Raw genomic sequence first — 12,857 nt, 5'->3', positions numbered from 1 at the left:
AACCTCAGGTGCCTGGTCTGTACAGTGGTTACACTAATACCCATCTCAGGGAGTTGCTAGAAAGATCCAAGAGCAGGTGGCTGCACTGCTGTGCCCAGAGGGCCTAAAGAATAGCGTCATGTCGACCCGGAGCAGGGCTGGAGTGCAGGTGAAGGACCAGACCTGGTCCTGTTCTTCATAACAGGCAATGGGCTCTGAGAGGCTTATGGGCCTAATGTTTCTCCATATACACCCTAATCCTCGAAAAACTGAGGCCTGGGCTTCCCAGGTAGCTTGGCGGTAAAGAATCCACCTGCCAATGCAGGAGACACGGGTTCAGTTCCTAATCTGGGAAGATAGCACATCCTGCAGAACAACCAAGCCTATGTGCCACAACTTTTGAGCCTGTGCTCTAGAGCCTGGGAGCTGCAACTATTGAACTTCAACTACTGAAGCATCTGAACTACCGAAGCCTGCGCTCCCTAAAGCCTGCGCTCTGTAAGAGAAGTCACCGCAATGAGAAGCCCGCACACCGTAACGAGAGAAAAAGTCTGCACAGCAACAAAAACAGCACAGCCAAAAATGAATAAAATTATTAAAAGAAAACAGGCCTTTTTCACAAGGACAGATAAGACAACATGAAAACAATTTCATTTAAAAGCAAGTAAGAAAAATGAATCTGAATGTCATCAAATGAAAACTCTTCATGTTTCAAAGGCCACCAGCAAGAAAGTAAAAAAGACAACCCACAGAATGAGAGAAAATATTTGCAAATCATCTGATAAAGGACTCGTACCTAGAACATAAAAAGAACTCTTAGGATTCAACATTAATAAGATGAACAACCCAATTTAAAAATGGGCAAAGGATTTGAATAGACTTGTCTCCAAAGATGATATAGGAACGGCCGATAAGCACATGAAAAGGTGCTCATTAGTCATGCTGCTGCTGCTGCTGCTGCTAAGTCGCTTCAGTCGTGCCCGACTCTGTGCGACCCCAAAGACGGCAGTCCACCAGGCTCCGCCGTCCCTGGGATTCTCCAGGCAAGAACACTGGAGTGGGTTGCCATCGCCTTCTTCATCATTAGTCATGAGGAAAATGCAAATCTAACCACAATGAGATACCACTTCACACCCACTAGAATTATTACAAAAACAAAGCAAAACAGAAAATACCAAGTGCTGGAGAGGATGTGGAGAGATGGGCACCTTCATAAGCTGCTGGTGGCAATGTCAGCTGGTGCAGTCACTTTGGAAAGAGCCTAGTCATTCCTCAACTGATCAAATATCAAGTCACCGTGTGACCCAGCAATCCACTCCTAAGTATATACCTAAGAGAAATGACAATACACGTTCATGCAAAAACTTGTGCATGGAAGGTCATAGCAGCGTGATTCATAATAGCTCCAAAGTAGAAATGTCCCAAGTGTCTGTCAATTGATGAGGAGATAAATAAAATGGGCCTTATCCATAATGGAATATTATCTATCCAGCCATAAAAAGAAATGAGAAATACTGATACCCGCTACAACATGGATGAAACCTTGAAAGAAGTCAGACACAAAAGTCCATATATTACACGAACTTAATTATATGAAATGTCCCGAATAGGCAAATCCACAGAGACAGGAAGTAGATTAGCAGTTGCCTGGAGTGGGAGGAAAGGGAAATAGGGAGCTTTTGCTAATGGGAATGGAGTTTTTGTTGGGAGAGATAAATGTCCTGAAATCAGATAGTAGTGATAGTTGCACAATTGTGCAAAAATTTTAAAAACCACTGACCTGTGTATTTAAAAGGGTGAATTTTGTGATGTGTGAATTATATCTCCATAAGCTAGTATTTTATTTTCTGTTTCTATTTTTTTTTATTTTTAATTTTCGGCCATGCCACACAGCATGTGGAATCTAATTCCCCAACCAGGGATTGAACCCTCAACCCCTGGATTGGAAGCACAGGGTCTTAACTGCTGGACTGGCAGGGAAGTCTCCATAAAATAGCATGTTTTAAATGCTGTCTATAGTGATGAATGCTGTGTAATACTCTTTTCAGGATCACTTACTATTACTTATTATTATAATTAGGAGTACTTCCTGGTCTACCCCCAGCTCAGAGCAACCCTGCCGCCTTAACATCTGCTACAGGTATCACCTCTGATCTGTAGGGGCCTGAAAGGTGAGCTGCCTGGATCTCTGCAGAGCCCCAAACACGTCTGATTCGACCAGCTCTGGGCAGCTCCTCTGAGCTGACAAGCCTAAGAATATCTATGGACCACGCCATGCTCATGACTGCCTCACCAGCACTAGAAATAAGCCTGCCAATAGACGTTTTCAGCTTAGGGGTTAGGGAGAGACAATAAAGTGTCACATGGGGACCAAGGCATTTAAAGCTCATGTGCTTCCCTCATTTGTCCCTTCCCTTTTGGTGATGGACACACAAAAGCAGCCAGGCCCCCTAGTCTTTACCCAGCAGAGACCCGGTCAGAGTGTGCATGAAATAGAAGTTTTTGGTGTGTGAAGCCCCTGAGATTTGGGGTTTGTTTGTTGTGGTGACTAGCATTAATCATCCTGACTAAGGCATTGCATTTGAAGGAGTCCAGCCTCTCTGGCCAGTCCCCTGAGGCTGGGGGCCCTCTGGACCCCTTCTTGGCCTCTCACAGCTCCACAGCTGGAGTTCCTGTCTAAATGATTTCATCATTCAATGGCCTGATTTTGAAAAACACAGACCAGGACGGGGAAAGTCAGAGGAGAGGCACCACCAAGGGAGGGTCTTGTGCGTACCAGCTCCTAGGCTTTGTCCTGGCTGGTATTTATGACCCTCAGGGCTACCCGGTCCATTTGACAGAGGAGCAGCCTGAGGTTCCAGGAGGTTAAGGAACTTTCCCAAGGCTGCTCAGCTAAAAGAGACCACGCCTAGCTTCCAACGCAGGTCTACCTGGTTCTAAAACTCGCCTCCGCGTAAGCACTCTGCTGCCTTTGAGTCAGATCTCAATAGCGTTCGGCCCATCCCAAAGCCCACCCCAGGCTGGTGTCCTCTAACTGCCCCCAGAGCAAAGCTGGCCACATGTGGGCAACTGACGCAGGATTCTGTACAGCATCCAATGAGTGGACTTAGTCCCTGGGACGGACGCCTTCAAGTCAGGGTTTGGAGAGAGAGAGATTTCAGCTCCGGGAATGAGTTCTGACTTTGAGCAGGGATGTGCCAGCCAGACTCCCAGCAAACACCCCCTGTCAGACTCTGGGGGACACGAGCCAGCTCAGTGTCAGCTTCCCAGAAAGAGATCTGAGTGGGCAGAAGGGAGAGGCTCATGGGGGGAAGCTTCCTGGGCCCCCTCCTGTCTCATTCAAACCAACTCACAATGAATGACAACCATGTGTCCAGCGCTGTGGGGGTGGGGTGGGGGGAGGGTAGAGGGGACACACAGAACAGATGCCATCCTCTCTGCCCGGAGAGCTAACAGCCCGGCTACCATCCTGAGCACCCTGCCCTTCCTGGGGGCACCTGTACCCACTCAGTGACTCAAGGTGGGAAGCACGGACTCCCCTTGCCCTCTCTGCTGACTTCCCACACCTGTCACACCCCGAGAGCTCCTTCCACCTGACATTCCCCATGGCCCTGGTGTCTCTTGATTTCCACAGAGAGGGCAGCAGCTCCCAGGATGGCCTCCCGCCTTCAGTCCTCCTCCTCCCCTTCCTCCGCTACACGAGGGGCAGAGAGACCAACCTGGGCTGCGCATGGCCTTCAGAGCCCTTGGGGCTCCCCACTGCCCTTAGTTCAGTTCAGTTCAGTCGCTCAGTCGTGTCCAACTCTTTGCAACCCCGTGAATCGCAGCACGCTAGGCCTCCCTGTCCATCACCAACTCCCGGAGTTCTCAGACTCACGTCCATCGAGTCCGTGATGCCATCCAGCCATCTCATCCTCTGTCGTCCCCTTCTCCTCCTGCCCCCAATCCCTCCCAGCATCAAAGTCTTTTCCAATGAGTCGTGCCCCACCATGGTTTTCCAGGCCCTGCCTCCCAGAAGGTCCCTGTCCTCCTACTAGAAATAAGCCTGCCAGTAGACATTTTCAGCTTAGGGGTTGGGGAGAGACACTTCTGTAACACTGACCTCCCTGCCAACACACATCCATTCCCCTCTATGCACGAAGGCCTCTCACCCTCAACGCTACTGACATTTCGCGCCCAGATAATTCTTAGGTGGGGGGCCATCCTGTGCATTGCAGGACGTTCAGCTGCATCTCTGAACCATGTGTATCAGATGCTAGGAGCACATTCCCCATTCATGTCAATCAAAAAGATCTCCAGACTCTGCCAGCCGCCCCCCTCCCCAGGTGAGAGCCCCTGCTCCGGACCTTTGCACAGGAAAGGCCCCTCTCCTTTCTTTTCATTTGTACCTGGCTTCCTCATCAGCACGTGAGACTTTGGTTCAGCTGCATCAACTTTCAGAAGCCTTCCTGGCTTGCCCGGGCTGGCCCAGGACAGCGTCCCCCTGGCCCTCCTCATTTCCCTGTGTGCTGTCCACCGCTGCTCTTGTCAGACCGCACTCGGCCCATCTGGTGATGTGCTGTCACCCTCCTCTGTAAGGAGGGGGCTCCCCAGAACCCAGCCTCTGGGGCTGTGGAAGCATCAACCCCAGGGACCTGCAGAAGCACAACCGAGCAGCAGGTGGGAGTGACGGCTTCTGTCCAGGGGCAGAGGAGGCTCTGTGCGATGGAGCAGACACAGAAGGAGAAAGGTAAGAGTCGGGGGAGCGCCTTCCAGGTTGGAGGTCGTGCGGGGGACAGTTCAGACAAAGGCGACCAGGTAGGCATATCAAGATGAGACTGGGGAGGTGGCGGCTGGAGCTCCCAGCCTGGGGGATCTGGGAGTGAAAGCTGGAAGCCAGGTCGTGAAGACCCCTGGAGGCGTTCTGTAGCCCCAGATGTATTCAGCAGGATGTGAAATTAGGGCGGGGGTGGAGTCTGGGAAATGCTTTGTTATCAGTTGAGCTGGTTTCTTTACCTTAGGACTTCTCAAGAGCCTTTAATGTGCTCACATACCGGGTAAATCTTTACAAGGGAGAGATGCGGTGAAAAGTCATATCCACAAGTAACTGACCACAGAGGTGTTTTTTTCACAGTTCAATTCAGTCGCTCAGTCGTGTCTGACTCTTCGCAACCCCATGGACTGCAGCATGCCAGGCCTCCCTACTCAAACTCATGTCCATCGAGTCGGTGATAGTCGGGTTTTTTCCACAGATCCTCTCCAATGATCAGTGTCCGTTGTTTAGTTGCTGAGTCATGTCCAATTCTGAGACCCCATGGACTGTAGCCGGCCAGGCTCCTCGGCCCATGGGATTCTCCAGATGAGAATCCTGCAGTGGGTTGCCATGCCCTCCTCCAGGGCATCTGCCCAACCTAGGGATTGGCTGCGTGTCTCCTGCATTGGCAGGAGGATTCTTTACTGCTGAGCCACCAGGAAAGCCCTGTCTACCCTTTGGAAAATGATGCTTGGAGCCGAGACACAAGTTGCACCTTGAGGAGGAGAGTGAGGTAAAGACTATCTGGATTTGGGGACAAGGGTCCTTCCTGGGGATCATTCGGAGGCCTCAGAGCTGGGGCTTCAGCCACATGGCTCCTCTCCCAGCTGCCGGGGCATCTGTAGCCCTGAGAAGGAACAGAGGCTCCTGCTAGAGTGACTGCAGGAAGGACCTGGCCGGCAGCGCAAAATTTATTATAGGAAAACAGTCAACCCCCGGACCACTTGGACCACCTCCCCAGGCCCCTGGGCCATAACATATGGTGTGGTTTAAATTTCCAAAATTGAGGAGTACTTAAGGAAAAAATGTTGGCAAGCTCTGAGCACTTGTAAAACCTTCTGAGCTGAGGGGGAGGCTGGGCCCCATCCCTCCAGGAGACACAGGCAGCACTCAGCAGGGGCAGCGAGGTCTGGGGGGCCCAGACCGGGGTCCAAGAGCAGAGGCTTCTGGTCAAGGCTGGCCAGTGGGGAGAGAGGGAAGTGACCCCCTGCAGCAGCCCTAGGATGGGCTGAAGGAGCCGGCAAGGCCGGCCAAGGAACCACCTCATCCTCAGCACAGATCCCAGCCAGACCAGCAGATGTGGGGGTAGGGTAGGGGGGGTCACTGGGGGTGGGGTAGGGGTCACTGGTGAGGTGAAGTGCAGACACTCTCTGTACTGCTGTCTAAGCATCTGGATGCAGTTTGTGTAGTGAGCTGGGTCCCCAGGTCTGTCCCTGCAGATGGAGCAGGCAGTTGGGTGTGCCCAGGGCCATGCCTTACGCAGAGCGAGCCAGCCCTGTCCAGCGTCTGAAAGAGCTGATGAACATGAATCCTCTTGCTTCTGAAAAGTGCAAAGGCCCTGGGGTGGCCTGCCATTCCGTTAAGAGGCGTGTAGGATTACGACGGAAGCAGAGAAACAGCAGAGGGAAGTAACAGGGGCGCTGGCTCAGCAGAAGCAGGAGGAAGTGCCACAGGGGACAGCCTCGGGGTGGGGCTGGGCCAGTGGCCGGCAGGCCAGCACAGCTGCTCCAGGCAAGGGCTCAGTGCAGCCCAAGGGGCCCGCATCACATGCATGGGCCCTTGGGACCTCCCTAACATCACCAGGGGGCAGCGAGGCTTGAGGTGGGACCAGAACTGCCAAGGACTCCTGGGACCCCTGCTGAGAACAACGAGGTGCGGCTTAACCTCCTCCTCAAGGGATTTCCATGCCATGTGGATAAAATGTATAAAACTGTGCAGAAACTGTCCATAAGTGCAGGGAGGGGAGGAGGCCGGGTTGTAAACTCGGAAGGAGCTACTGTGGGTTTAACCCCCTTGTGAATGCCTTCACAAGCAGATGCAGGGGAGGGCAGGGGTTCAGCCGCTCACTGTCACAGGAGGAGCTGCTGTGTGACCTGGATTCCTTCTGTTCATAGTCCTACCTCTGTCTTCTGACCGGAAGTTGAATCCTGAGTGGCTGCGGCAGCCCTGATTCACCGCCTCCAGCATCAGGGCCACCATGAGTGCGCACAGGCCATGGGGGTGGCCCCACGCCCCAGGGGAGGTCAGGGTGGCCCCTCGCCCTTCAGCATACCCCAGAGCACTTCGGAATACTCAGCACTCTGCTCTGTGTTCAGCCAATGTTACCTCTGCCCACTCAGCTTCAGCCAGGCCCTCCTCCTAAACACTCCTGGGCCCTTCCTGTCACACCAACCTCTCAGACCCACACCTGCCAAGCCCTTTCTTCTGGTACTCTGACCCTTGCCTCGGTTGAGCCTTCACCTGTCCCACCACAAACACCTGGGCATGGGCAAAGGGCAGCAAGAGTGCCCCTGGAGGGGACTGGGCCCCCAAGAACCAAGCCTCCCCATTGCAGGCCTGCTCTGGCCTGGACCACCTGCCTTGGCCCTGCCAGGCTTGGGTACTTCTGAAGAGGATAAAAATTCTGAATTTGGAGACCAATGGCACCCCTGGCTGGGTGCTCCCCACTGGCCTGGCACAGAATTGGGGGCCCATATTCCTGGATAAGGCTTCCCACTCCTCCTGCTGTGGGGTTTGGGCAGCCTCTTACCTTTGGGGTGAGGTACTTGGTCATAATTTCCTTCCCTTTTTCTCCCAGTTTTTCATCTGGAGTAATTTCATATTCTGCCTAAAACAGAAGAAGGAAAAGAATAATAATAGATTTGCTCATGAGCTTCTTACAATTGTAGAATCTTAGAGGCCCCTGGAGAAGACACCCTGGAGGTCACGTGACCAAACTCCTTCTTTAGCAGGACGGGGAGTGAGGCCCAGAGAAGGGAGGGGCCCTGGTGTCCAGTCCAGCCGGCTCTGCTCCACTGTGGACACGTGCTCAGAACAGCGGCAGCACACTAGAGTCATTGGGGAGCCAACGCTGGTGCTTGGATCCCGCCCCACATCCACAGAGTCAGACCCTTTGGTGATGGGGTCAGGCATCCAGGCAGCTGGTGGGGAGAACCACAAGCTTAGGAAAATCAAAGGAAGCTGCTAGAAGTTAACTAGAGCCAGCAAACTGGAAGGCCCTCAAGAGGCTGCCTGAGGTCACTCAGACTTTACATGCTGCATGACCTTGGACAGTTTCTTCAACCTCCATACAATGCAGATGGAAAAAGCGCCTACGTGTAGGGCAACTGTGCAGAGAGAATAAGACAAAGCCAGGCACATAATAAATACTCAATTAGCAGCTGCTGTATTTACCACTCTTGCAATTACTGCACTTTGTAAGAGAAGGGAACACATAGAGATTCTTCATATGTGCTTATATGAACCTTATTTGAGCCCATGTAGTGATATGGTGGTAAAGAACCTGCCTGCTGATGCAGGAGACACGGGTTTGATCCCTGGGTCAGGAAGATCCCCTGGAGAAGGGAATGATAATCCACTTCAGTATTCTTGTCTGGAGAATTCCATGGACAGAGTAGCCTGGTGGGCTACAGTCCATAGGGTCACAAAGAGCTGGACACGACTAAGCAACTGTAGCCGTGAAATTAAAAGACGCTTACTCCTGGGAAGGAAAGTTATGAGCAACCTAGATAGCATATTCAAAGGCAGAGACATTACTTTGCAGACTAAGGTCTGTCTAGTCAAGGCTATGGTTTTTCCAGTGGTCATGTATGGATGTGAGAGTTGGACTGTGAAGAAAGCTGAGCGCTGAAGATTTGATGCTTTTGAACTGCGGTGTTGGAGAAGACTCTTGAGAGTCCCTTGGACTGCAAGGAGATCAACCAGTCCATTCTGAAGGAGATCAGCCCTGGGATTTCTTTGGAAGGACTGATGCTAAAGCTGAAACTCCAGTACTTTGGCCACCTCATGCGAAGAGTTGACTCATTGGAAAAGATCCTGATGCTGGGAGGGATTGGGGGCAGGAGGAAAAGGGGACGACAGAGGATGAGATGGCTGGATGGCATCACTGACTCTATGGACATGAGTCTGAGTGAACTCCAGGAGTTGGTGATGGACAGGGAGGCCTGGCGTGCTGCAAATTCATGGGGTCGCAAGGAGTCGGACACGACTGAGCGACTGAACTGAACTGAAGTGACAGAGCACAGTGACACAGAAGGCAGGGTTGCAATCACACCTCTTCATTCACATACAAAGAGCAGGGGGTTTAGCAGAGTTGCCCAGGGTCAATGGTGGGGAAGCAGCAGGGCTGGGACATGGACCTCCAAGCCTGGACACCTTTTACAAAAACACCAAGGAATTTAGGACCCGGATCGCTGACCATGCCAGTGGGACTCGGGCTCTATAGAAAGAAGTGAGACTTCAAAAGATGGACCATTTTATTTTCCCTGACCCCAAGTGAGGCTCCTTCACAGGCACTTGACCCACTTGTCAAGAGGATAAAAGGCTGCCTCGACTTAATGAAAAGCCTGGTGAGCTTGCCTTTCTCATTTCAACAAGGGAACTAATTGCAAATTGTTTGTAACTAGTTGAAAATCTGCCACCCAAGGATTTGTCAGCCTCCATCCAAAAGTGCAGCTATTTCCAAAGAGACAGGAAGTGACATCAGCACAGAGGGTCTGAAACTCCTTTTCCAGCCACCTCATTGTGGAGTTAAACCCCAATACTCACCCCCAGCTACACCCCCACCCCCTGCTGGTTCAAAGCAGACTCTCAACTCAGTGTCTAGAGTCCGGTTTCTCACCAGTCCAGCCAGGAAGACCCTCCTGGGCTGGAGCTGCACCTCTCCAGGGCAGAGGGTTCTAGAACACAACTGCCCACCTATCTTCCAGGGGGGCAGAGAGATGCTTCCAGTGTCCAGCTGCCCTGGGAACCCTGCCTGGTGGTCTGGCTCTGTGGGAATTTACCCAGACTGCTTTGCAGGGCGCAGGCCACAGGCAAATGGCCGCCTACCTTTTGGGGGGTAACTCAATCCCATGCAGAACCCTGGATTTGCACCGTCCCAAAATACCTCTGCGAAGGCGGCTCTATTTAACCAAACGGAGGCCTGAAGCTCACTAATCAGCCTCAATAGCCAGCTGAAAATATTATTGCTCTGGGTACTAAAACCCACGTTAAAAAAAATAACAACACTTTCAGGTCAGCTGCCTCCCAGCAGAGGCCCGGCCGGGCAGCTGGGCGCCAGGGTTCCACAGGGAGGCAGCCGGGAGCACGCCGGGACAGGCCTCCCCAGCCTGGGATCAAAAGGCCTTTCTTTGAGAGTCCATGTCAGGTCACCACCACCTGAACAGCATTTGTGTTGGGAGGCAGAAAACCAACAGAAGGCTTCCAACTGGGCTTTCTGCACCGATTAAGTCACCTGGAGTGACAGGCCATGTCTCCACAGTGACCCCCGAGAGGGGCTCCTGGGGGACCCGTCCTGAGAGGCCACCTACGGAGAAAAACACCCCGGTCGGGCAGCACTCAGAGCGATCATACGGGCCGGAGGCGGGGACCACCGGGAATCTGCTCCCGCAGGAGCACCCTTGCCCAGGTGGTGGGCAAAAGCTGCCGAAATCAGCTGCAGCCAGAAAACAGAAGCAGCAAATAAGAACTCGGGTTGGCCAGTGCTCTGTGACGACCTCAGAGAGGTGGGATGGGGTGGGAGGCGGGAGGGCGGTTCCAGAGGGAGGCGACACATGTATGCCTATGGCTGATGTGTGCGGAGCTACGGCAGAAACCAACACAACATTGTAAGGCAATTACCCTCCAATTAAAAATAAATAAAACAAGTTGGGTTGGGCCAACAGCCTAGAATTTTACAATTGGAAATGGCAGACAGTGACTTCAGTGAACAGAGAGGTAAACGACATACCAGGAGGACCTGTGACGTCCATCCATAAGAGTTCCCTCCAACGAGAGGGCGGGTGGGCTTCTCCCCACCCTACCCCCCCAAAAGGGGACACACACTGTCCTCTCTGCTGTGTTGCCCACTTGAAACATTCTCCTGCCCTGGGCTCAGCCCTAACGGCCAGAGTGCCAAAGAGCTCCTTGCCAATCCACTCGGAGAACACTTCTCTTCCCCAGATACATCCATGGTGCCAACCGAGGGAGGCATTTAATGAGCCTTCTCTCCGCACGGTGATTTATGCCAAACACAGGAATGGGCTTTGGGGAGGAGATGCTGTAACACAAAGCGCAAAATACGACATTGAGTTCAAGGCGAAAAGAATTATTTATATATCTGTGCCTGCCAAAAGGGTATAAACATCTGTGTACATCCTAGTTTATAAAGCCAATATTTCATTCTCTTGGCGGGCTCTAATTGCATCATCCATCTCAGAAAATGCTAATGAAAATATGTCCTCTATTAAACACATTTCTCTCAGATGAGTTTTTAAAAAAACATGAAGATTGCAAACCGGTACAAGGGGCCCTTCCACGTTCTCACAGAAGCCGGCGCTGGTTTTTACAGAGAGGATTCTGAGCAGAATTCCTCTCGGCGAGATGTCATCCCCCTCCTCTCGGGAGCCCTTCTCCTGCCCTGGCAGGAAGATGAAGTCAGAGAGGCTTTGAGGTCTCGCCACCTCCGGCTTCTGTAATTACCGATGTGGTCAGCTTTTCCAGAGTCTTCGCGGCAGGGACAAGTGACGCGCCCAGCTGGCAAGGCTGCTCCCCGTGGCCCTCTCTGGAGAAACACCCGGCTCCTCCCACACCGGCCTTGGCATCTTGCCGGTGCCAACCCTGGGGGCCAGGGGTTTCCGTCTGCCCCTCTGGAGTCACTGCCCACCCCGCTTCGGGACAGAGGAGAGTGAGGATGGGGAGCTCCCTGCCAGTTCCCTCCCTGCCGGGCGCCCAGGCTCCTGCAGCTGCCTTCTCCCACTCCTTCCCGTATGGGCCCCTGTCCCTGCAGAGCTGGAGGCGGCGAAGGCTCGGACATATCTGCATATGTAGGCCAGGACTCCGACAACCGCACTTCATTAAACCCTATTTCATTCACACGTGAGCAAGCCATCCATCTCTGGCCAAGTCCCTCCCTGATGCTTGAAAAATCCTTCAGAAGGCTGGCATCGCCTGCTGCTTTTCATCCGCCCAGCTAGAATGAAGAAGCTCTACAAACAGGAGTGTCCCTGCACCAGGGTCCCAGGGTCGGATGGGCCTGCTCAGCCTCACAGCCTGTGTCCCCCTGGGCAGGCAGAGCCTTCGCAGATCTCTGGCTGTCGTGTGAGGAGCCCTGGCGGGCCTGGGTCAGGAAGGGCTCCCTGGCCCAGGGTCACTGGGGCGGGCTCAGAGAAAGAAGGGAAGGGGGAGCGGACCCCTGGCTACGTGGGGTACCAACTGAGGGCGATAGGAGGGACCCCAAGGAGGGGTGGCACCATAGCCACCAAGCTTGAGCGACACATCTTGACAGGGGTGAACTCAGAAAAGTTAGAGGAAAGGGCTCTGGCCCTCTCCTGGGGTGGGGGTGGGATGGGGGGGTGGTTGGCTGACGCGTCTGAGTCCCGAGGCAGAGGGCCTGTGCTCCTGCCTCCTGCCCACCCGTCACTCTCCCGGGAGCTCAGCCCTCAGCGGCTCTCCGCCGCCCCTTCACCGCTCCTCCTCCGCCCCCAGCCCCCGGCATTCTTCTCCTGTCCTCACTCCCCACAGGGCTCTCCCTGTTACTCTGTCAATTCTAAGTAGAAAGAACCTCAACCTAGCCTGAGTCAGGCGCAGCTAGAATCTCTGGGTTCCTGAGCTCCGAGGATGGGGTGAACAACCAACTTGTGGGGAAAATGGAAATGCAGCCTGGCCCAGAGCAACAGAACCAGGGACATGAGCACCTCTGGAACCTACTCTCACAGCGTGTGTGTGTGTCTGTGTGTGTATGTGTCTGTGTGTGTATGTGTCTGTGTGTGTGTTTGTGGCTGTTGTATATGTGTGTCTGTCCATGTGTATGTGTCTGTGTGTGTGTCTGTGTGTGTGTGTCTATGTGTCTCTGTGTGTGTATATGTGTCTCTGTGTGTGTCTGTGT

The 12,857-nt window shown here is 53.2% G+C and overlaps 1 protein-coding gene across 1 annotated transcript in view; it reads right to left on the bottom strand.

Moving 5' to 3' along the window:
* GRK5 (G protein-coupled receptor kinase 5) overlaps nucleotides 1-12,857 on the bottom strand; it is a 228,158-nt gene that overhangs the window by 47,442 nt on the left and 167,859 nt on the right. Inside the window, exon 4 of the mRNA XM_040254849.1 lies at nucleotides 7,521-7,598. Coding sequence (XP_040110783.1) covers nucleotides 7,521-7,598 — 78 coding nt within the window. The remainder of the gene's footprint in view (nucleotides 1-7,520; nucleotides 7,599-12,857) is intronic.

The sequence above is a fragment of the Oryx dammah genome, unplaced genomic scaffold, assembly GCF_014754425.2.
Source record: "Oryx dammah isolate SB20612 unplaced genomic scaffold, SCBI_Odam_1.1 HiC_scaffold_14, whole genome shotgun sequence".
Classification (NCBI taxonomy): Eukaryota; Metazoa; Chordata; class Mammalia; order Artiodactyla; family Bovidae; genus Oryx; species Oryx dammah.
Note: the sequence above shows the minus strand (reverse complement) of the source record. Positions and strands in the feature narration are given on the sequence as shown.